The sequence below is a fragment of the Cololabis saira genome, chromosome 4 (genome assembly GCF_033807715.1).
Source record: "Cololabis saira isolate AMF1-May2022 chromosome 4, fColSai1.1, whole genome shotgun sequence".
Lineage (NCBI taxonomy): Eukaryota > Metazoa > Chordata > Actinopteri > Beloniformes > Belonidae > Cololabis > Cololabis saira.
In genome coordinates this window covers 5,475,901-5,502,055 of record NC_084590.1, presented here as the reverse complement: position 1 = coordinate 5,502,055, position 26,155 = coordinate 5,475,901, and the positions used below count along the sequence as shown (strand labels likewise).

The window sequence follows — 26,155 nt, the reverse complement described above, 5'->3', positions numbered from 1 at the left end:
ATACAGTAGATCCACGTCCCCAGACAAGGGCCACAAATGATTTGATTTGATTTATTTTGTACATGTAAAAGACAACAATTAAAGAAAAGATCAGAAAACAAAGCAAACAAAAAAAATTTCTAACATGTATGAAAAAAAGATAAGAGAAACAAATCCAGGTTACATTCCACCACATAAAGAAAAAAAACCCACATCAAAACACATTTCAGTTACATGTTGGAAAAGCAGTGGGAGGAAGTATAAACTTATTTAATCCCACCCCCTTTCCACAACTAAACATAAATGATATGCCTGTATTTACTTTTTATGCTATACACTAATTTGTATAGATATATATAATTTTTACAAAAATAACCTGTTTAATACAAGATGTAAGCTCTATCATAAATATAATATAACTATGATATAAATATAATACGTATATCTATATAAACATACAACATACCTTCATACTTTAACACTTAATATCTTAATTACATGTGCAAAAATGAGTAGGAAATGTAAACTTATTTAATCATACCCCCATTCACTAATCATTTATTAACACGTATTTATAATAACTAACTATACTATAATTATACTCACACACTTACCTATACATAGATACACATAGTTGAGTATTTCTATGTATTTTAACACACATGCCCATATAAATATTTATATAAATATACTTATTTACACCATACTTACACCATATATATACATACACATGCATACATACACATACTGTATAATTAGCTGACCATTTCTGTACATAAATATAAACAAATCTACCCATCACCCAATAGTGTTATATCAGGCCCCTAAAGGCCGCTAAACCCCTTCCTCTTTGTACCTTGTGAAAATCATGTTTTTAGATTTGTTTTTAAACTGGTAAATGTTTGGACATTGTTTTAATTCCGAATCCATTCTGTTCCAAAGTATTGATGTTCCACCCAAACCCCCACAATCCATGCCCAGTTGACCCCAGATTGATAACACTTGTGCTCACTAATAAAATGCCCGGGATGAATAGGATGGATGGATTTCTGGCGAGGAAGGTGAACTTTAGATATACCGTGACACAGATTTTACTGGATTATTCACTGAAGCCAACATTTTGCTCATTGTGGGGTTTTTCTTTTTTTTATTTGTTGCCAAGAACGCAGGATTGACAGGATTGGCATTATCCTACAGGAAAATAAACTGTTGTCACTCGTGAAGAGGACTATACTCTCATAGTATAAAACAAAAACTCAGTCTTTACAAGAATATTTGTCTTATTTCTCGTTAAAATGTCTCATTTTTAGTCAAAAACTCTCATTACACTTAAAACAAGAGTCATTACCAGAAAAATAACTTATTTGACCATTTTCACCTGTTTCAAGTAAATTTTCACTTGAAATAAGTAGAAAAATCTGCCAATGGAACAAGATTTGTTTTGCTTGTAATGAGAAGATAAATCTTGTTCCACTGGCAGATTTTTCTACTTATTTCAAGTGAAAATCTACTTGAAACAGGTGAAAATTGTCAAGTAACAAGTTATTTTTCTGGTAATGAGTCTTGTTTTAAGTGTAATGAGAGTTTTTGACTAAAAATGAGACATTCTAACTAGAAATAAGACAAATATTCTTGTTAAGATTTTGAGTTTTTGCATACCGATTTGTGATATGTTGTTAAAATGAAGGTTGCTGTAATTTGGTGTTAGCTATTTATGTGTCGTCTTATACTCTTGGTCGACGCAGTAATTGAATAAAAATAACAAAAGGCCAATTTATGGAATGGTGAAATTTTCTGTGTAACAGACAGGAAACAACTGGAGATGAGTGGCTGGCACACAGCACCAGGGGGAGGATTGAGGAAGCCAGAGCTAGTTAGGGCCAAGGTGGAGCTGGCCAAGCGTGAAGAGGCTGTGCATTTCTAATGACATATTCCGCGCTCCGCATCAACAACCTTTGTTTATTTGCCACGTGTGCAGAGCTCCGCAGAGAACTCGCCTCCTCCTGCCATCTCTGGTCGTAAATGTGATTGTTGTATGCCCAGGTGGCGACTGCTGACGCTTGAATTTGGTATGGCCTTTTACAACAACTCCTCCTTTTCGGTCCGTGGACTTCGCGGCCATCCGTCTTTTGTTTTGAAATGACAAAATAAAAATAGAGAAATAATCCAAAATAATCCGTTCCCCATCTTTTGTTTTGATAATAAAAAACGGAAAACGGATCGTTATCCAGGTCCGTGTATCTTTTGGTCATTGGATTTTTCCATCATGAGTGGGAATCAAAAAACAAAAAACGATTGGTTTATTTGATTTTCCTTTTAAAACAAAAAACAAATATTGAATTACACTGCATTTTTTCTTTTTCTGTGTTAATATGATTTAACAAAGATTCAAAATACGCTTTTATTTTCGTTTTCTATTTCATATAAGAAAAATGAAATTACTAGTCAACAGGAAGGAAAAAACGAACCAAAAACAACCGTTTATTCATATTCGTGCACCGGAAGCTGGCATTTACAACCGAGTGAACTTAGTTCTGGATATTTGACAGGCATTCCTGTGACAATTCTCTCCAGGGGAATTTAATATTTAATTGGTCGGGTTTACGTGACTCGGAAATGGCTCTGTACGCGGCAGTTCGGGTAACCATGGTTACCATGGCGGCGCTGAAACAGCAGATTATTTATATTATATATATATATTATATATTATATATATATATATATATATATATATATATATATATATATATATATATATATATATATATATATATATATATTATATAATTAGGATTATTTTTTAAAAGATTGATTAAGGACTTGTTCCACAGCGGTTTGACGCACAATGACATTTCCTGCACGTTGCAGCAGATGAGTCTCCTGCAATGCTAATGAGCGTCAGAAGATTCTGTGCTCGGCATGATCTGAGGAGAAAAAGACGCAGAGCTGGAGAGCGCTTTGATTCATCATGGCCGAATGACCGGCTATCTGTGTCACTGGGGGTGCATGCTGGAGAAGGTCGGGTTGGAAGAATTAATTTAGTCCCACGCGTGAAGTATCCACGTGATTACCATTATATGTAGCCTATAAATTGCACTGCAGCACAAACTTTACCTGACGCCGGAATTCATGGCTGATGGAGCTCTCTCAGGGTTCTTCCAACCCGACCTTCTCCAGCATGCACCCCCAGTGAACACAGATAGCCGGTATTGCGGCTTTCCTTTAAGAGCCGCTTGAGAGTTTATTGTTAGGTCCTGTATATTTGCATGACGCGCTGCTGACAGAGAAGCACGCTGAGTCCGAGAGAAGTTTTATGGCGTTTAATGACAAAACTCAGCCACAACGGCCTTCCGACATGCTTAATGGGTTTTAAACGTGTACACTGCAAACGTGATCGGGGTGATCAGTGATCAAAGCGGTCAACAAAAATTAGGCTACGGCTCCCTAAAAGCCTGTCCTAACTGCATGCGAGCGTCCGACTGTCGCGTCACACTGCGTGGCATCGGACCCGCTCTGTCCTGAAACACTGAACGCGTAATCGGCCCCACGTTCTACCACGTTCTTTTGATTGACAGCTGAGACTCGCCTTTTAAAAGGCTGATTTATGGTTCCGCGTTACACCAACGCAGACCCTACGGCGTAGGTTACGCGGCGCAGTCACCGCGTAACCTACGCCGTAGGCTACGCCGTCGATTTTACGCGGAACCATAAATCAGCCTTTATTCACTCCTGAATTATGCGCTCCTGAAAGAAACTCCTAAAATTACTCCTGAAAGAGTAAAGGGACAAGTAAAAGATGGTGATTACTTGTAATCTTCCTACGTTTGTACTTTCTAAACAGAAAACAAGCTTATTATTCGGTGGAATAAGTGGGGAAAAACCGAACGGTGACGCAATGAAACAGCGAACAGCGTGAGTGACCGGCGTGTGGTGTTAAAGCAGCAAACATGTCAGCATGTCAGATCATTACTGGGATGTGGGGGAAAAGCAGAGGACACGAGAAATCCGGCAGGATCCGGCACAAATTAAGCCCTAAGATAAGATTCTTATTATATCTTATTATCTTATCAAACCTTCCAGCCTGGCGATCTCCCTCCAGCAGCTGACACTTTATTGAGGTTCTTGTATTGAAATGACTGTTTCCTACAGCGCTTTCAACTTTTTTTTCAACTTTCAACCGGCTTTCAACGCGAGCGACGGGAAGAAAATAGAACCAGGGCGTGCGACAAAAGTCCAGCTCAAAACGACGCTGCGTCGCTCGCAACCAGTGTAGACAGTGCAATAAAAATAAAGCAATGGAACTGTTTTTGACGCTGACTCTCGCTCGCGTCGCATGCAGTGTGTATATTTACAATATAGCCTACTGTGGACATCTGAATAAAAACCTCATAAATAGATTGAATCAAAGCGCTCTCCAGCTCTGCGTCTTTTTCTCCTCAGATCATGCCGAGCACAGAATCTTCTGACGCTCATTTCTGAGCATTGCAGGAGACACATCTGCTGCAACGTGCAGGAAATGTCATTGTGCGTCAAACCGCTGTGGAACAAGTCCTTAATCAATCTTTAAAAAATAATCCTTAATCTGTTGTTTCAGCGCCGCCATGGTAACCATGGTTACCCGAACTGCCGCGTACAGAGCCATTTCCGAGTCACGTAAACCCGACCAATTAAATATTAAAATCAAACTTCCCCTGGAGAGAATTGTCACAGGAATGCCTGTCAAATATCCAGAACTAAGTTCACTCGGTTGTAAATGCAGCTTCCGGTGCACGAATATGAATAAACTGTTGTTTTTGGTTCGTTTTTTCCTTCCTGTTGACTAGTAATTTCATTTTTCTTATATGAAATAGAAAACGAAAATAAAAGCGTATTTTGAATCTTTGTTAAGTCATATTAACACAGAAAAAGAAAAAATGCAGTGTAATTCAATATTTGTTTTTTGTTTTAAAAGGAAAATCAAATAAACCAATCGTTTTTTGTTTTTTGATTCCCACTCATGACGGAAAAATCCAATGACCAAAAGATACACGGACCGGTAACGATCCGTTTTCCGTTTTTTATTATCAAAACAAAAGATGGGAAACGGATTATTTTGGATTATATCTCTATTTTTATTTTGTCATTTCAAAACAAAAAACAGATGGCCGCAAAGTACACGGACCCTTTTCCTTCTTTAATTGCTCAACAAAAACCAGTTTGTACATTATTTGCCACATTTTAGTGATTTCATCCAGTATGGTGTCCTTAACAGTCACGGTCTTGTTTTGCTCACTTGATTCATTTTCCTTTGGGGATTAATAAAGTATTTTTTTAATTTAATTTCAGCTGACATTAGCGACTAGGACATATTATTATTATTATTATTATTATTATTATTATTATTATTAGGGACCGAGCACCAGCAAGGCTTGTGCGAAGAACAAAAAACAATTGCATTTTTGAGGCGCATAACTTACTCGAAAAGTTGTGAAACTTCGCACGCACGTCCCGTGTGGCAAAAAATGACGTATTCTAATAGTGTCAAAAAGGGGCGTGGCCTAATGGCTCAACAGCGCCCCTTAGAAAACTTTATGCCTCAAGCCCCACAATACGGTTTGACGTAGATGCATGAAAATCGGCACACACCTGTATCATGTCGCAACTTAAAGAAAAGTCTCTTGGCGCCATGGCCCAAACCCAACAGGAAGTCGGCCATTTTGAATTAATCGTGTAATTTTGGCGCAATTTATGCCATTTTCACGTGTCGTACTGTAACAAACTCCTAGCAGGATCGTCTGTTCAACATAAAACTCGCTCAAGAGGCACAAAAGACGTTAACGATGAAAAGTTATCAAAATCGTGAGTTTTCATGAAATGGCGTGGCCGTGGCGCCGCGTCAAACTTCAACGCTAAACAGGAAGTGATACTAGTAGCTGATTGCCGTTCCACCTGGAACGTCTTGCAGGAATTGGTAATGTGTTATGTAACATTAGTTGTTGTTTTTTTTAATTTCCATTTATTCCAGCTTTTTGTAGCCAGCTAAGGATCTTGTTTGGAAACTTTTGGCCATGATTCCTGGCTTGACTTTAGTTCTTTGGCTGTCCCATCATGCTGCTTTTACATAGAGCTGCACCTTGACACATTTCCAGTGGCGTTTAGGACGGGTGACGGTGGCACCATGTTAGATTTGTGGAGCATTATCCTGTTGTGGAATCCTTCATCTTTTCATCTGTCATTTTTTCATCAGCAGGGTAATGTTTGTTCTTGGAGTTTATTGGTATCTATTTGGATCAAATCAATGTAGGACTAACACTGGCAAAATAAAAATAAATAGCTTCAAAAGTACTTAACCCTTGTGCTGTCTTTGGGTCAAAATGACCCAATTCTTCTCTCCTTCTTTCCTCCTGCCATGCTCTCTCCTTCCTTCTTCCTTTCCTCTTTTCCTCCTTTTTTACCCTCTCCTTTTTCTTCCTACCTCCCGTTCGTCATTCGTTCCTTTATTACCTTCTTTGCTTTTCCTTATTTTATCCATTCCTTCCTTCTTCCCTCTCTCCCTTCTTTCCTTTTCTCCCTTCTTTCCTTCCTTCCTCCCTCCCTCCCTCCCTTCTTTCCTTTTCTCCCTTCTTTCCTTCCTTTCTTCCATCTTTTCTCCCTTCCTTACTCCCTTTCCTACTTCCTTCCTTCTTTCCTTCTTTTCTCCCTTCTCCCTTCCTTCCATCTTTTCTCCCTTCCATCTTTTCTCCCTTCCATCTTTTCTCCCTTCCATCTTTTCTCCCTTCCATCTTTTCTCCCTTCCTTACTCCCTTTCCTACTTCCTTCCTTTCCTTCTTTTCTCCTTTCTTCCTTACTTCCTTCTTTCCTTCATTCCTTCTTTTCTCCCTTCACCCTCCCTTGACCCAAAGACAGCACAAGGGTTAATAGCTCGGTATCTGTTTCTTTCTTATGTCTTCCTTTATAAGAAGAGTAATGAGGTAGAGTGTTTACTTTGTTCCAATCTTTTTAATAACTTGTGATTCCATAGTTTCCATGCAAATGAAAGTTTTTTTATAAGAGGATACCACCAACGAGTCGGGGGACCTAGATTTACTCTGAGGAAAAGGAAGTGCCGTGTCCTGAACACGTTACAGAGGACTCAGATCAATAATGTCCAGCCCTGGGTGCAGTAACTGGACACATGCCAGACACGGCTGGCAGAAAAGCCTGCTTTGGCAGAAACAAACGGCTGATGTTAACATGGAGAGTGCTGCTCTGCTGACGTGGGAGTACCACTACGACCGGCTCCCTCCCCCGGGCCGCTGCAGCTTGTTACTGGGTTGTTAGATCGATGCCGCAGCCATAACTATTTGCAGAGTCGCAGAGCTATAAACATTCTAACACTGAGGGGTAACACTTAACTAAACACCGAAGAGAACATTCTGCAGTGTAATACCACCTCTAACATTTATAAAACCATGTGTTAGGAGCAAATTTACCTTTTAAGGGTAAAGTCATCAGTGTGTGCAAGGATAGTTCCTTGTAGTCATAAGCTGACGGCCATTAAAGGGAAATTACTTCTAACACTGCCGAATGTATGTACTGTGTACAGGACTGTCTCAGAAAATTAGAATATTGTGATAAAGTTCTTTATTTTCTGTAATGCAATTAAAAAAAACAAAAACGTCATACATTCTGGATTCATTACAAATCAACTGAAATATTGCAAGCCTTTTATTATTTTAATATTGCTGATTATGGTTTACAGTTTAAGATTAAGATTGCCAGAATATTCAAATTTTTTGAGATAGGATATTTGAGTTTTCTTAAACTGTAAGCCATGATCAGCAATATTAAAATAATAAAAGGCTTGCAATATTTCAGTTGATTTGTAATGAATCCAGAATGTATGACATTTTTGCATTACAGAAAATAAAGGACTTTATCACATCAATATTCTAATTTTCTGAGACAGTGCTGTATGTGTTTTGGATAGTATAAGATGCATTTTGAGCTTAACCAAGATAATTTCATAAAATCCAAACTAAGCAGAGACACGGTCGAGAAAGAGGGCCTGGTCGCTCTAGTGATTACAGTAGGTCTAAATAACAGCCGTCTGAAAACAGGGACTGAAGGAAAATAATCTTTGCTTGTTAGCGAGAGACCACAGTGAGCGAGTTGTACTTGAACTGTTGCTTTACATTGAGTCAGGTGGGAGTCAACGTGTTTATCAGATACCAGTGACTGTGTTTCCATGCATCAATAACCCTTTTAAAACCCGAATATTGGCAATAACCTGAATTTGCACGGCCATGTAAACACCAATAACCCCTTTGAATAACCAGAATTTGCTCATATTCTGGTTTTTAAAAACCCCAATATGACCTGGGTTACTCCTTTTAAAACCTGAATATTGGGTCATGTAAACGCCAAACAGAATATCCCCATCAAACGGAACAGGAATCTGTTTTCTGCACATGCTCTGTTCACAAGGAATCCTGGTCTTTTGAGTCCAGGAAGTTCTTCTAAACACGGAGAAACCAAGACCAGGAGGAGACTAATCACTTCATAAATGTAATGAAGGATATGAACATTTCTGCATTTGTAGACGGTAGAAAGTACCGGGATAGAAGATTTACAAGAAGGTGAGAGAAAAGTTGCGCGAAGCAGCATTTGTTTTGAATTTGGATACAGGAAGAAGAAGCTGAAATGATGGGAATTGCGTCATCACGTTCTCCGTGCGTCGCTGGTTTGATCCAGATATCCTGAATGATTAATTACTATGTAAACGGAATATTCTGAATGTTTCAGTAACCGGAATATTAGCAATAACCTGAATTTTGACTGCATGTAAACGTACAGTGCCTTGCGAAAGTATTTGGCCCCCTTGAACTTTGTGACCTTTTGCCACATTTCAGGCTTCAAACATAAAGATATAAAACTGTAATTTTTTGTGAAGAATCAACAAGTGGGAAACAATCATGAAGTGGAACGAAATTTATTGGATATTTCAAACTTTTTTAACAAATAAAAAACTGAAAAAGTGGGCGTGCAAAATTATTCAGCCCCCTTAAGTTCATACTTTGTAGCGCCACCTTTTGTTGCGATTACAGCTGTAAGTCTCTTGGGGTTTGTCTCTATCAGTTTTGCACATCGAGAGACTGACATTTTTGCCCATTCCTCCTTGCAAAACAGCTGGAGCTCAGTGAGGTTGGATGGAGAGCGTTTGTGAACAGCAGTTTTCAGTTCTTTCCACAAATTCTCCATTGAATTCAGGTCTGGACTTTGACTTGGCCATTCTAACACCTGGATATGTTTTTTTGTCCACCATTCCATTGTAGATTTTGCTTTATGTTTGAAGCCTGAAATGTGGCAAAAGGTCACAAAGTTCAAGGGGGCCGAATACTTTCGCAAGGCACTGTAGTCACTGAAGACTTAGGAGGTGATATTAACACAACACTGACGATGCCAAGAACATGAGCATACCCAAGACTGAAACTAGACTCATCAGCTGACACGTGCATATTAATTAGTGTACATAGCTTGTGCATTTTTGCAGCTGCAAGCCTTAACCTTCTCATATAATGTGATCTCTCGCTACTTGACTTATACTAATCATTGATCTCTTAAATGAATAGGTCACATTTGAGCGGACCGTGGGGCGAGTGCAATTAAAGTAGGAGTAGAAGTGTGCAGCCGTGGTGTGAGCTGATCCATGTGCATATTGGACAGGAGTGTGATGTCAGTGTGGGCGCACACACACGGACACCGTCTTCAAGATGAGCCACTCAGCTGTCAGCTCCGCCACATGTGACAGACGAGGCGCTCGGCAATCTCAGTGACAGGCACAAGATGTCCCGGACCGCCAGGGGCGCGCACACTAACACGCACACACCCACCCCGCTGTAAAATGTAGCTCAGGCAGACGCGCTCAGCTGCAAATCATGCCTACTGGTCAAATATATGTTTTTAGGGATGAACAGGTTGCTGTGGAGGACAAGGCCAAAGCAAGCGAGTGATCTCTTGACATTTTAACTAATCCCTTCTAGCTTGTGGTTTCTTGCACATTTGTGATATTTGCTAGCAGCCAGAATTGGCTTTTTCACATATGCAATCTGTCATGTCGGATTGGACAATGACATGGTACATAGCAGGGACGTGATGGTTCAAATACTGAAATGAAGTGTGATTGGATTTAGATGACACTCCTGGCTCAAGGCTACCAGCCTTTCCCCGAGTTGAGAAGTGCATTTTCAACTGCTCTGGTGTCTTCCGCATTAGCAAACCTCTCACGAGAAGCCAGCAGCACTTTTAAGGCTTTCTATGATATAGTCAAAAGCTTCCCCGTCTGATTTACTCTGTTTAATCTTGGAAGGCTAATCCTACATCCTGCAAACTATGAAACTGGTTTATAGGTGTTTCTATTTTATACATGATTTGCAGGTGTTGCATGTGTGTAGCTTTGTAGGCGAGGTGTTATTAGTCATAATTCAGCCTAGGATTCCCCGTTTTTCTCCTCATTGTGCGTGCACAGGCCCCGGCACGTCACGGTGGCATTGTGATGCGTGTGTGAGGGAGCAGGCTGTACCTGCCACGGCCCCGTGTTTGGTGGCTCTGGGCGAGCACACGGTACCTGTCATAAGCAGTTAGAGCCGCTCTCAGCAGTCTGCCCTGCGCAGCATCCCGTCAGATGCCAGCTGAACTTTTCACTTGTCAATTCTGAAAGGTTAGTGCTAAAACCAGCGGTGACGGATGCAAATTGATGGATGCTTTCCTGTCATTTTTGTGCAGGGAGGCTTGATGTTGCCTGGACCACCTTTCCTGTCCCCTCCTCTCTCCTCTCTCCTCCGTCATGGCCTTCTCTGGCCCCTCTGCTCCTCATTCAGTCATTCACTTGTGGCAGGTTATTTATACATCACCTCCGTGAAAATGTGTAATATTTGTTTGGAGTCGTTTAGGGGTGTAACAATATATTGTTGCACGAAATTTTGCGATACAAAACCTTAACGATACGTGTCGTGGAGGTGACAAACTGTATCGTGATATTAGGTTATTAATATTAATCTGTTGTGTTGACTAGTAACGCGCATCCGACCGCGCCTCGACCCGTGGACCAGAATCTTCCTCCGCTCAGAATGAACTAGTACCGTTTTGCGTACCGATCACGGGACTCTTGGGGGGTTTTGAGCTCCGAACTTTTACTTATGCAGATATAAAGCATTATATTTATATATATTAAAGAATATATTTATAAAATAATGAACCCTGAATTACCATTAACTGGAAAAGAAAAAAGTCAGATCATACATGAGAGAAACTTTTCAGTTTGTGTCAAAATATTTGTAATTGTATGAAACTGAAGATGCATAATGCAAACCTGACATTTACTTTTAGTTCAGTTTGTTGAAAATGGTTGGCCTGGCTTTCTCTTTAAAATTTAAACAGTTATAAAGCATTACAAACTGTAACAATAGGGCAAATGCACAGCATTGTTTTGTATTTTGTGTCTTTCAAATAAAAGACCATTTTTTCCAGTCATATGTTCCTCATTCAAGGTTGTTAAAAAAATACTGCTATAATATCGTATCGTTATCGTGACCTCAGTATCGTGTATCGTACCGTATCGTTACATTAGTGTATCGTTACATCGCTAGTCGTTTAATATCCACTGAATGCATCCCTTCATATTTCATAATAACTCCAACCAGCCATTGTTATTTAGCATGCATATGGCAGTTTTTATACAATATACCGGTAACTAGAAAATGTGACTTAAAGTCAGAGAGTTGAGGAACATCTAAATAAAGTCCACAACCGTGTTTAATCAGTCATTCAAATAAAGGTTATATGTATAATACTTGTGAATATTTTATTTAACTATTTTAAGATGAAACCAAATTGTGTTTTGGCTGTTGTTTGGATCAACAGCATTTTATGCATTTTTCTTTACAAGATATTTTCCTCAGAAGGCCTGAGCACTTTAGGACATACTTTGCTACAAACTCTCAATTTCGTTCCTACTCAACACGGCAGGCCCTCGCCCTACATCCGCCTAAATGTCTGGAATCTAGAAGCCAATTTTTGTTTAGGTATAGAGGTGTCAAAGTCTGGAATAGTTGGTACCAGATTGCAAACAATTGTAGGTCCCTATCCATCTTCAAAAGTCGCTCAAAAGAACATTTAATTCAACAGTGTTGCCAAGAAAGCTCTTGCTTTTCCCACTGTTAATGTTTCTTTTGTACTTCATATTCTGTGTTGCCACTTGTTCAGCATAATATTCATATTTTCATGATCATGTCTCTATAGGTCAGCAGTCATTTTTTATTTTCATTAAGCCTTAGGCTTGCTCGCTCCTCCCTGCACAGTTTAATTTAACTGCACTTATTTGTGTGATGTTGTTTTTATTGTATGTGCTAAATAAAACTAAACTAAACTAAACGCGGGCCGTTGGAGGATCTTATCTTTATTTTATTGTGATGCACATTGCAGATTTCTGAACATTTCCAGACCTAAATAAGTTATTGAATAAATGATCAATGAATTGTGGAATTGCTGAGGGAAAGATGCTGATTGTAAATTCCTATGTATGTATGAGATATAAATCCTCTTATGTTTGTCAACTTTTCTGAGAAGAAAATGGTATTGCTTGATTATTGAACCCGCCCGTTGTTTGCTGTTTAAGGTGGAACTGAAAATGAAGTACAATGATCAGCACTGCAAGTCCAGAGGTCTTCTCCCAGGGAGTCGCTGGTATGAGATTCAGGCCTACCGAGCTCTGAACCAGGCCCTGGGAAGGTAAGTCCTGCTGAAAACCGACTCCACACTTGTGCTGTCTTTGGGTCAAAATGACCCAATCCTTCTATCCTTCTTTCCTCCTGCCATGCTCTCTCCTTCCTTCTTCCCTTCCTCTTTTCCTCCTTTTTTACCCTCCTTTACTCCTTTTTCTTCCTACCTCCCTTTCGTCATTTGTTCCTTTTTTACCTTCTTTGCTTTTCCTTCCTTCTTTCCTTAGTTTCTCCATTCCTTCCTTCTTCCCTCCCTTCTTTCTTTCCTTTTTTCCATTCCTTCCTCCCTCCCTTCTTTCCTTTTGTCCCTTCTTTCCTTCCTTTCTCCCTTCCTTCCATCTTTTCTCCCTTCTTTCCTCCCTTCCATCTTTTCTCCCTCCCTTACTCCCTTTCCTTCTTCCTTACTTCCTTCTTTCCTCCCTTCCATCTTTTCTCCCTTCCTTACTCCCTTCCATCTTTTCTCCCTTCTTTCCTCCCTTCCATCTTTTCTCCCTCCCTTACTCCCTTTCCTACTTCCTTACTTCCTTCTTTCCTCCCTTCCATCTTTTCTCCCTTCCTTACTCCATTTCCTACTTCCTTCCTTTCTTCCTTACTTCCTTCTTTTCTCCATTCTTTCCTCCTTTCCATCTTTTCTCCCTTCTTTCCTCCCTTCCATATTTTCTCCCTTCCTTACTCCCTTTCCTACTTCCTTCCTTCCTTCCTTCCCTCCTACCTTCCATCTTTTCTCCCTTCTTTTCTCCCTTCCTTACTCCCTTTCCCACTTCCTTCCTTTCTTCCTTCTTTCCTTCTTCCCTTCCTTTCTCCCTTCCTTCCATCTTTTCTCCCTTCTTTCCTCCCTTCCATCTTTTCTCCCTTCCTTACTCCCTTTCCTACTTCCTTCCTTTCTTCCTTACTTCCTTCTTTCCTTCCTTCCATCTTTTCTCCCTTCTTTCCTCCTTTCCATTTTTTCTCCCTTCTTTCCTCCTTTCCATTTTTTCTCCCTTCTTTCCTCCTTTCCATTTTTTCTCCCTTCTTTCCTCCCTTCCATCTTTTCTCCCTTTCCTACTTACTTCCTTCCTTTCTTCCTTACTTCCTTCTTTCCTTCATTCCATCTTTTCTCCCTTCACCCTCCCTTGACCCAAAGACAGCACAAGGGTTAAATAAACCTGAAGATAATCAAACCTTGAGTCTTTATTTTCCAGGTGTATCCGCCACAGGAATGACTGGGGTGCCTTGATCCTTGTGGACGACCGGTACAGGAATAATCCTAATCGGTACATCACAGGTACGCCACGCTGACGGGGCTCAGCCTGCACTGCCTCTGATTATGAACACTAGATGGCAATAGTTATCCATTGTAAGATGTTTGACAGCGTCGGCCTCCTCTTGTCTGTGTGATCTCAGGCTTGTCTAAATGGGTCCGTCAGCTCGTCCAGCATCACAACACCTTCAGCAATGCAATGCATTCCCTGGAAGCGTTCTCTCAGGTCCAGAACAAGGTGGAAGTGGCACCTGCAGGTAGTCAGATCCTCAGCCCTACTGATTCACCTACCACCAATCAGCTGTCAGGAGCTGTTAAGGCCTCTGAACCCCAGATACCTGAACCCCACCAGGACACGAGTCCCTCCATTCTACCTTCTTCCTCCTGCACACACCTGAAAGCTACACACAATGAGAAAGCAGGTGAGATCATTTCTCAAGTGACAAAGAATGTGTTCAATTAGTTCTCAGAAAATGAATGATCTCAGGTGAGACCTGCCTCTTAGTCAAGAAAGACCCAAGAGTGAGTTTTTAACTGGTGATGAGGTGTTAAGATGTGCAGTACAGGTAAAAGGATTTGTAATTATTCCATTTTTACCTTGTTCATCTATTGCCTTTCTTCTCGAGAAATAAAAAAGCTCATGGTATCAAAACATCTGAACCTGTTTTAAAGTATGGAGGACAGTTTTGTACTCATGTGTACTAGGGCTGGGCGATATGGACCAAAAGTCATATCTCGATATTTTCTAGCTAAATGGCGATACTCGATATATATCGATATTTTTTCTGTGCCATAATTGGGGTTTCCCCCAAAGCATTATAGCATAGCATCTCTGTTAGCTTCATTTTTTTCTGAGGCAAACCCTTAAAAAAAGCAGTCAGTTTTAATACAAAGCCTCGTGCCAAATGTCACACAGGTTCCTTTATTAACAGAGGTCTGCACAATATCAACATGTATAAAACAAATGAAATAAAAATAAACTACCTGCATATACAGAATAAAAATGCTTCTTGAATAAAATAAAACAAATATCCCTTTCCTGCATAACAATTAAATTAAAATACACTGTGCAATTAATACAATGTAGACAGTAACAGGCAGACTTTTCCACTGAGGTTGACAGTTGTGCAAATAACAAAACATTTGTGCAAATCTCAAATAAAACATTCAAGTCAATTTGTCACAAAATAAGCTATATCAAAATCATAAAAAAAAATATATATATTTTTTAAATCAATATAAACGATATTGTCTCGTACCATATCGCATTTGAAAATATATCGATATATATTAAAATCTCGATATATCGCCCAGCCCTAATGTGTACTAACGTGTTGATAACAGGGATGGGTTTGATATCACGTGGAATTATTGAACTATTATATAACTAGATATAACTTTTATTGATAACTCATTGTTCCTGATGATACCTAATGAGCTTCTTTATAGTATATCACAGACTTTTTTCCCCACGCAGCAAGATTTACTCATCACCAAAGTCATGTTGTTTGTGTTCTGATTTCTTATAACTTAAACAATATTTGAAAATGATTGTCCTTTTACTGGTTGATATCAGTATATTTTTGATATTGAGCTTGTATAGGTATATATTGATATGCAGATTAAACCAGCAATCCGTACCAGCATGCACTCTGGCTTGTCATGGATGCTCTGGAGGCTGTAAAACACCTGAGGGACCATCCAGTAACTGTAACAGCCAAGAAACTCAAGCCTGGGCATGGATGGGGCTTCCAGCTGGACGGTGAACCTAGCAAGCTGCCCACTTAGTTGTGAGGTTGGAACAAAGTCAAGGTATTGGATTTCCCCATGGACTGTATGAAAAGAGCTGGACAACCCCCTATGATGTCACCAATATGTCCTCTGTTTTTGAAACATCTCTTTTTTTCCAATTCAATTTTATTTATATAGCGTCTATTACAAGAGAAGTTGTCTCTAGTATATTTCCAGAGACCAGAACATAAACCCCCAAGCAATTATTAAATAAACAATGGCAGGTAAAAACTCCCCTAGTGGGAGAAAAACCTTAAGCCAAACAGTGGCAAGAAAAACTCCCCTTTAGGAGAAGAAACCTGGACCAGGACCTGGATCATAAGGGGGTAGAAACCTGGACCAGGACCTGGACCATAAGGGGGGACCCTCCTGCTGAAGACCAGCTGGCCAAAGCAGGAAAAGAAAGATCAAACGGAGAGAATAAAGAGAACAGAGAGAAGAGCGACATAGACACAATGGTTAGCTGGTGTACTACCGGGATGACTATATAAACAGATGCAGGCACTGGTGACCCTACCTGGCACCATTTTAGCAAGGTCTAAGGTTGCCCAGCACAGGTTCATCCAAAAGTGGGAAACAAGCAGACCTGGAACCTGTCTGGAAGATGCCCACAAGCTGTTTAGCTTGGCTGGGTAGCCCATGCTAATCTATGATGCTACCAAATGTTGTCTTCATTTTGAGTAACTGAGCAATGCTGTAACTGAAATGAGGACCGCTGTAACTGAAATGAGGACTGCTGTAACTGAAATGAAGACTGCTGTAACTGAAATGAGGACTGCTGTAACTGAAATGAGGACTGCTGTAACTGAAATGAGGACTGCTGTAACTGAAATGAGGACTGCTGGGGCTGAAATGAGGACTGCAGGGGCTGAAATGAGGACTGCTGTAACTGAAATGAGGACTGCAGGGGCTGAAATGAGGACTGCAGGAGCTGAAATGAGGACTGCAGGAGCTGAAATGAGGACTGCAGGAGCTGAAATGAGGACTGCAGGAGCTGAAATGAGGACTGCAGGAGCTGAAATGAGGACTGCAGGAGCTGAAATGAGGACTGCAGGAGCTGAAATGAGGACTGCAGGAGCTGAAATGAGGACTGCAGGAGCTGAAATGAGGACTGCAGGGGCTGAAATGAGGACTGCAGGGGCTGAAATGAGGACTGCAGGGGCTGAAATGAGGACTGCAGGGGCTGAAATGAGGACTGCTGTAACTGAAATGAGGACTGCTGTAACTGAAATGAGGACTGCTGTAACTGAAATGAGGACTGCAGGAGCTGAAATGAGGACTGCAGGAGCTGAAATGAGGACTGCAGGGGCTGAAATGAGGACTGCAGGGGCTGAAATGAGGACTGCAGGGGCTGAAATGAGGACTGCAGGGGCTGAAATGAGGACTGCTGTAACTGAAATGAGGACTGCTGTAACTGAAATGAGGACTGCTGTAACTGAAATGAGGACTGCAGGGGCTGAAATGAGGACTGCTGGAGCTGAAATGAGGACTGCTGTAACTGAAATGAGGACTGCTGTAACTGAAATGAGGACTGCTGTAACTGAAATGAGGACCGCTGTAACTGAAATGAGGACTGCTGTAACTGAAATGAGGACTGCTGTAACTGAAATGAGGACTGCTGGGGCTGAAATGAGGACTGCTGAAACTGAAATGAGGACTGCAGGGGCTGAAATGAGGACTGCAGGAGCTGAAATGAGGACTGCAGGAGCTGAAATGAGGACTGCAGGAGCTGAAATGAGGACTGCAGGAGCTGAAATGAGGACTGCAGGAGCTGAAATGAGGACTGCAGGAGCTGAAATGAGGACTGCAGGGGCTGAAATGAGGACTGCAGGGGCTGAAATGAGGACTGCAGGGGCTGAAATGAGGACTGCAGGGGCTGAAATGAGGACTGCAGGGGCTGAAATGAGGACTGCAGGGGCTGAAATGAGGACTGCAGGGGCTGAAATGAGGACTGCAGGGGCTGAAATGAGGACTGCAGGGGCTGAAATGAGGACTGCAGGGGCTGAAATGAGGACTGCTGTAACTGAAATGAGGACTGCTGTAACTGAAATGAGGACTGCTGTAACTGAAATGAGGACTGCTGTAACTGAAATGAGGACTGCTGTAACTGAAATGAGGACTGCAGGAGCTGAAATGAGGACTGCAGGAGCTGAAATGAGGACTGCAGGGGCTGAAATGAGGACTGCAGGGGCTGAAATGAGGACTGCAGGGGCTGAAATGAGGACTGCTGTAACTGAAATGAGGACTGCTGTAACTGAAATGAGGACTGCTGTAACTGAAATGAGGACTGCAGGAGCTGAAATGAGGACTGCAGGAGCTGAAATGAGGACTGCAGGAGCTGAAATGAGGACTGCAGGAGCTGAAATGAGGACTGCAGGGGCTGAAATGAGGACTGCAGGGGCTGAAATGAGGACTGCAGGGGCTGAAATGAGGACTGCTGTAACTGAAATGAGGACTGCTGTAACTGAAATGAGGACTGCTGTAACTGAAATGAGGACTGCTGTAACTGAAATGAGGACTGCTGTAACTGAAATGAGGACTGCTGGGGCAGAAATGAGGACTGCTGGGGCAGAAATGAGGACTGCTGGAGTTGAAATGAGGACCGCTGTAACTGAAATGAGGACCGCTGTAACTGAAATGAGGACCGCTGTAACTGAAATGAGGACCGCTGTAACTGAAATGAGGACCGCTGTAACTGAAATGAGGACCGCTGTAACTGAAATGAGGACTGCTGGGGCTGAAATGAGGACTGCTGGAGTTGAAATGAGGACTGCTGGAGTTGAAATGAGGACCGCTGTAACTGAAATGAGGACCGCTGTAACTGAAATGAGGACCGCTGTAACTGAAATGAGGACCGCTGTAACTGAAATGAGGACCGCTGGGGCTGAAATGAGGACTGCTGGGGCTGAAATGAGGACTGCTGTAACTGAAATGAGGACCGCTGGGGCTGAAATGAGGACTGCTGGGGCTGAAATGAGGACTGCTGTAACTGAAATGAGGACTGCTGTAACTGAAATGAGGACTGCTGGGGCTGAAATGAGGACTGCTGTAACTGAAATGAGGACCGCTGTAACTGAAATGAGGACCGCTGGGGCTGAAATGAGGACCGCTGGGGCTGAAATGAGGACCGCTGTAACTGAAATGAGGACTGCTGGAGCTGAAATGAGGACTGCTGGGGCTGAAATGAGGACTGCTGGGGCTGAAATGAGGACTGCTGGGGCTAAAATGAGGACTGCTGGGGCTAAAATGAGGACCGCTGTAACTGAAATGAGGACTGCTGTAACTGAAATGAGGACTGCTGGGGCTGAAATGAGGACTGCTGGGGCTGAAATGAGGACCGCTGTAACTGAAATGAGGACCGCTGTAACTGAAATGAGGACCGCTGTAACTGAAATGAGGACTGCTGTAACTGAAATGAGGACCGCTGTAACTGAAATGAGGACCGCTGTAACTGAAATGAGGACTGCTGGGGCTGAAATGAGGACCGCTGGGGCTAAAATGAGGACCGCTGTAACTGAAATGAGGACCGCTGTAACTGAAATGAGGACTGCTGTAAATGAAATGAGGACTGCTGTAAATGAAATGAGGACTGCTGGAGTTGAAATGAGGACCGCTGTAACTGAAATGAGGACTGCTGTAACTGAAATGTTGCTGCCAGGTCAAGAGGCCAACAAGTTAACTGGTTAAGTCTACCAAGCTTCATCCTTGAACCCTTTCACACAAACTCCCATCCAGCCCCAGTAATGTGTCAGGTTTAACAGCAAAACTAAACTCATTATCTCTAAAGTTGAAACGACTGAAGTCTGTCTTCACAGCTCAAAAGGCACGTCAAGACTGTGCTACTATGTAGCTAAAGTGATGACTAGCCCGTGTGTGTGTGTGTGTGTGTGTGTGTGTGTGTGTGTGTGTGTGTGTGTGTGTGTGTGTGTGTGTGTGTGTGTGTGTGTGTGTGTGTGTGTGTGTGTGTGTGTGTGTGTGTGTGTGTGTGTGTGTGAGCGTGCCTGAGCATGACATCACCACCAGGACATATGCTGAGGTGACATGTTTGCACATTGTGCTGGCGAGCAGCCATTGTCTGCCGGGGTCATGATGAGGTTGACCTGTTTGCATGTTGAATCCAGTGTGGTGGTGAGTTCGTGGAGGGGTCTGTGTCCACCTCCCTCGTTGCTGGGGGTGGGGGGGTGGAGGGGGATCAGTTGACTGGCATGCCTCATTACTGTAAAGTCTTTTGCGTGCCTGAGTGGCGGTGGAGCGAGCGGATGAGCAGATGTTAGACTGTTGATTTTAATTAAATCCCCTTGACCTTTGTTTGGGTTTTATTAAGCGTGTGCCCACGTTTACTATTTATTTACCCTTGTCACCAGCTTTATACTCTATTACTTGCTGGTTTACAGATTTTAACTAAGTATCTTGTCTAAACTGGCTCAAAACGTTAACATCTTTTACTTTGAATGTGATTTCTTGATGCAGGACCGTTGGCGATGCTGCAGAGCCCCCCAGCAGGCCATCTGCCTCCGCAGCCTCCCATGCACATCTCCACCTTCATAAGCTCCAACTTTAAAAAGCCAATCTTCAACGTAAAACCCCCGGGTGATTCCAGCCGGCCTGAGAGCCGCCAGACTTCCTTTTTGCCGTTAAAGCCAGAGGCCTTTGGCCTTAAACAAGGGCCTGGAAAAAGTTCCAGTGAAACCAGTGCAGAATCCACTAATCTGGTTCCCGAGCCAGCCACAGCAACAGATCCTCCCACGTGTGACGACGGAACACCCGTGGAAAACACTTGCGATGAAGACGATGAGGACCAGACTGTGTTTTTTACTCCTGAACTGTTTGAGGAGGACGGAGGGGAGGGTAGCCCTCAGAAAGAGACAAATCCTGTGTCACCGTCCAAGACATCTTTAGAGAGCCCAGCCCTGGTATCGGGAGAACTGTTAGGCTCACAACAAGTCCCGGGGTTGGCCTCCTTTTCTGGTGGACAGATTTTAGTCAGGAAGGAGGGCGATGAGCGGCTTCAGGGACAGGGAGAGGCCAGCGGAGGAGAGAAGGCAGAGGCCAGCGGAGGAGAGAAGGGAGAGGCCAGCGGAGGAGAGAAGGGAGAGGCCAGCGGAGGAGAGAAGGGAGAGGCCAGCGGAGGAGAGAAGGGAGAGGCCAGCGGAGGAGAGAAGGCAGAGGAGCTTAGAACCCAGACAGGCAGGAGACCTAGCAGACTATCCAGGTCCAGGCAGACGCTCTCCTCCACTCAGACAGGTAACTACCAGCCAGAACTCTGAACGAGTGTGTAGATGAAGACAAACGTAAAACAACAGTGCAATGAAAATCCCTGTTTAGTTGAGTCCACCTTTGCTGCATAAGGTTCGTTTTCATCTTTCGATGTTTCACATCACGTGTTTCAGAATCGACTCTTATTCCTCTAACGTCTAGTATAAGTGTGTGACTACGTCAGCGCTGCCTCAGGCAATCAGCCCACACACTCATTACTTGTGTGGAGGAGATGGTGAAGCTCCACAAAGCCAGACCTTATGCAGTGTGACAGATGCTCTAATTAAGGACTATTTCCAGTTTTAAAACACAACTAACCAATGTCGTGTCATTGCTTAGACGCCCGTTTGGGCAAATCATTAAAATACAGAAGTAGGAGCTCATTTGTGTTCTGCAGTGGTACATAATCATTTAGTTGCATTTAATGAAATGTCTGGGGGTAATGGGTGGAGAATGTGGGTGCAGAATCATGCCCGATTTAATCCAAAGAGGACCCCTTTATTTTTCCAATTAAGTGCTTTGATGCTATAAACTGAAGTGAATTTAGTGCATGGAGGGTGGGGATGTGACATTTGTTTTCATACATTTACGTGAACTCTGTTTAAGTGACAATAAAATTAAATGTTTGTATTTCACTGATATGATCACTGTTTATCTAAGCAGAGTCAGCTAGCAGGAGCAGGACTCCAATTCAGTATCACTTAAGTCAAACGTGTGCATGTAGACGTTTCCGGTGCAGTGCTGGGCGGCAGGCACTAATTCTGCCGTCAACAAAGTGTAAAGGAGCTTTTCCAGGGAAAAGTCCCTGGCCCTACACAACTACGTTTACATGCATCAATAACCCTTTTCTAACTGGAATATTAGCAATAACCTGGTTTTGCACGGCCATGTAAACGCCAATAACCCCTTTGAATAACCGGAATTTGCTCATATTCCAGTTTTTAAAAACCTTAATACGACCCCTGGGTTACTCCTTTTCTAACCCGAATATTCAGTCATGTAAACGCCAAACGGAATATCCCCATCAAACAGAACAGAAATTTGTTTTCTGCACATGTTATTTTAGCGAGGAATCCTGGTCTTTTGAGTCCAGGAAGTTCTTATAAACACGGAGAAACAAGACCAGGAGGAGACTAATCACTTCATAAATGTAATGAAGGATATGAACATTTCTGCATTTGTAGACGGTAGAAAGTACCGGGATAGAAGATTTACAAGAAGGTGAGAGAAAAGTTGCGTGAAGCAGCATTTGTAGGAACGCCAGACCAGATCAAGCTCCGCTGGAAGACGCTGAAAAAGGCGAACTACAGGGACGAGAAACAAAACCACTTCTACTGGGCTGTTCATCATCCGACGTGCTGCTGTTATTGTTGTTGTTTTGGATTTGGATACAGGAAGAAGAAGCGGAAATAACGGGAATGATGTTCTCCGTGCGTCGCTGGTTTGATCCAGATATCCCAAATGATTAATCACCATGTAAACGGGGATAACCCTGTTTGCTCACGCATGGAAACAGATTATTCTGAATGTTTCAGTAACCGGAATATTGACCATAACCCCAATTTTGACTGCATGTAAACGTGGTCTCTGATGCGGTCCCTGGCCCTCCTGGAGCATCGAGCCAGGGTTCGGACTTCTCGCTGCTGCATTTGGGGATCTAACTCCGGTCTAACCACCAATCCTTTCCTCCACTCTCCTTTAATTATTTATCTTCATCAAGCAATTTACAGATCTCTTCCAATAAAAATGTAAGGAGCGTTGTTTTAAACGTCAAACACATATTTTTCCATGGTCTGACGAGCTGCCAGTCCTCTGTGCAGCTTTGCCCTTCAGGGACGCACAGGTACAGCCGCCCGCTGGCGTTGACCTCATGAGTCCTACATGTGTCCTATCCCAACTTTATCAAGGCTGTCTTGTGAATGGAATGCACCAATGAAGTTCCTTAACCAACTCTGAATCAGTGCAGCGTTACAGTGATTTACAGAAAAGTTGATTGTTATATTCTATGTGGAGGACAGGGTAGCTTCATAGACTCTTTGACAGCAGCTGTTGAAATGAGTTCAAAAGTCACTTATGGTAGTTTCCATATTTGATTTATTGAATTTTATTTCACTTGTTTTTGAATGATGACCATATATCTTAATTGGGCCCCTATTTTATCCGTAGGAATTTTCCTTTTTTTTCCTTTTTTTTATTTTTCCGACGAAAGTAGGTCCTTTTTTTCCCCCTAAACGCACCCCAAAAGTCACCAAATTTTGCACCAAGCCAGGCCTGGTGAAAAATGTGATATTTTATGGTTTGCATTAATGGGCAAGGCAAGGCAAGGCATTGCAATGGCATCTTTACAGGCCTCTACAAGAAATCAATGAGGCAGCTGCAGCTGATCCAGAACGCTGCCGCCAGAGTCCTTACAAACACCAGGAAACTTTTTTATTTTTAACAGCTTGTGCTTTTTATTATTTTACTTCTTTTCTTATTCTTACCTATTTGTTATTTACTGTCTAATTATGTCTTGCCGCTTTTAATGTCAATGTAAAGCACTTTGAATTACCTTGTGTTGAATTGTGCTATATAAATAAATTTGCCTTTCCTTGCCTTGCCTTAATGGGCGTGGCCTAACGGCTCAACAGTGCCCCCTAGAAAACTTTGTGCCTCAAGCCCCACAATACGGTTTGACGTACATGCACGAACATCGGTACACACCTGTATCATGTCACAACTTAAAGAAAAGTCTCCTGGCGCCATGGCCCAAACTGAACAGGAAGTCGGCCATTTTGAATTAATCGTGTCATTTTGGCGAAATTTATGCCATTCCTTCGGCAGTTAATACGGCCCGAACCGTAACGTGCACCCAGGTGTGTTATACATCAAAATGTGTCTCCATCCTGCGACAACACGCATTACATTTCTCAGTCAAAGCGTTACTGTGGAGACGCTAGACGCCAAAAAGCGCGCCCACCCTTCATCTGATTGGTCCATATTTGATAGTTCCTACTTTCTGCCATAACTTTTGAATGGTTTGACATAGTCGTGGGTGGTGTCATCTGACTCGGTATTGAGCCCTTGAACATAATTGGTGCAAATTAGCCCCGCCCCTTCATCTGATTGGTCAATATTTGATAGTTCCTATTCTCTGCCATAACTTTTGAAAGGGTTGTGATAAAGACATGTGGGTGGTGTCATCGGACTCGGTATTGAGTCCTTGACCTTCATTGGCCTGAATTAGCCCCGCCCCTTCATCTGATTGGTCGATATCTGATAGTCCCTACTTTCAGCCATAACATTTGAATGGTTTGATATAGAGAGTCGTAGCTGGTGTCATCAGCTAAATGTCCAGGTCTGAAGAATCTACATCAAGTCATACAAGCTTCCACTGCAGCCTGAACGTGCACAAGGGTGGAGGACCGTTCATCGCTGCTTGCAGCTTTAATTTCAGTTATTTTTTTACCCGGGCAAGTGAAATGTAGTCTCTGTAATGAGCACTTTAAAGGCCATATTTGATTATTTAAGCCTGAAGAGCATTTGTCATTTAATGAAGCCAGTATTAAATGTTGGATTATCAGTCAGGCTGACTTGAAGGGAGACTGAACAATCACCGTTGGATGAACATGACGTAGACTTACTTGATTTGTGTCATTACATGCCAAACTTCCCCAGTGTGTGATCCGCACCGCGGAGTAGGGTGGACGTGTTCCATTAAAGCCCTTCTTTGTCCATGAGCCGCTTAACCCAGACCCTTGTCTGTGTAATTGTACATCATCCCTTGTTAATATAATCAAAACTCCGAGCGTGGAGCGGCCAGCAGATGTGTGCTAAAAGCACTTAATAGGGAGCCCGCATCATTGAAGGATTCAGTAATGGCTCCGATTGTAGTTGGGGGGTTTTTCCCCCTATTTGAATGAATGAATGAAGTTTATTCAGTCATGACAACACAAAAAACAACACCAAAAAACGTTGTGCACAGAATTAACATTTCACACAAAACAATAATCATGTGTTGAACAATGACTGAAAAGGCATAGGCTGAAGCAAACTGCTTATAAAAGCCTATCCTACATTATCAATGTTCTTTTTGTGGCTACCGACCTCCAGAAAAAAACAAAAAGAGAATTTCTGTAATTCAGCCCCCCCGCCCCAATCAAATAATTAAACGTGCACCAAGAAAATATTCTGCAATACACAGGAGTCAAAATTACAAAAAAAACACTCTCCATACTGTAAAACCACACATGCAGTAGAACAGTCTTGCTATCGTTCTGTCTTCATGGAGGCCAGCCCTCTCTTCATCTGCAAGCTGCTATCAAACCAAATCAAACTTGTATTTGTATAGAGCTTTACATAAAAATGCAACACAAAGTGCTTTACATGAAAACAATACACAAACGAAAGACGTATTAATGCCCTGCCCCCCCCCCCACACACACACACACACACAGACACCAGCGCGCACACTACAATTCACCCAAGTTATCTACACAGACACACAAACAGACACGCCATCCATCCATCCATCCATCCATCCATTTTCCGCCGCTTATCCGGAACCGGGTCGCGGGGGCAGCAGTCTCAAGAGAGATGCCCAGACTTCCTTCCTTCCTTCCTTCACCCCAAACACTTCCTCCAGCTCTTCCTCCGGCTCTTCTTCCGGCTCTTCCTCCAGCTCTTCCTCCGGCTCTTCTTCCGGCTCTTCCTCCATCTCTTCCTCCGGCTCCGGTTCTTCCTCCAGCTCTTCCTCCGGCTCTTCCTCCGGCTCTTCCTGCGGCTCTTCCTCCGGCTCTTCCTCCGGCTCTTCCTCTGGCTCTTCCTCCAGCTCTTCCTCCGGCTCTTCTTCCAGCTCTTCCTCCATCTCTTCCTCCGGCTCTTCCTCCATCTCTTCCTCCAGCTTTTCCTCCAGCTCTTCCGAGGGGAGGTGATTTATGCTGATTTATGGTTCTGCGTTAAATCGTTGGTGTAACGCAGACCCATAAATCAACCTAAAGCCGACGGCTGCGGTCTGCGCGGGGGGGGGGGGGGGGCGTCTAAGGAAAGTGTCATCATTATTATTATTAATATTCCTATTTAATAGGCTTTGCTATGCAGTTAAATTAATGTGGGCTCATTATCTTCATATTAACACATAATACCAACTAGTTAGTAAGAATAGTGGAAGTTC

The 26,155-nt window shown here is 42.5% G+C and overlaps 1 protein-coding gene across 1 annotated transcript in view; it reads left to right on the top strand.

The window, feature by feature from the left end:
* The window catches only part of brip1 (BRCA1 interacting helicase 1), a 101,012-nt gene extending 79,404 nt beyond the window's left edge, over positions 1 to 21,608 (top strand). Inside the window, exons 16-19 of the mRNA XM_061718696.1 lie at positions 12,614 to 12,726; positions 13,898 to 13,980; positions 14,100 to 14,378; positions 20,218 to 21,608. Coding sequence (XP_061574680.1) covers positions 12,614 to 12,726; positions 13,898 to 13,980; positions 14,100 to 14,378; positions 20,218 to 21,014 — 1,272 coding nt within the window. The 3' untranslated portion in view covers positions 21,015 to 21,608. The remainder of the gene's footprint in view (positions 1 to 12,613; positions 12,727 to 13,897; positions 13,981 to 14,099; positions 14,379 to 20,217) is intronic.
* Positions 21,609 to 26,155: the final 4,547 nt, after the last annotated feature.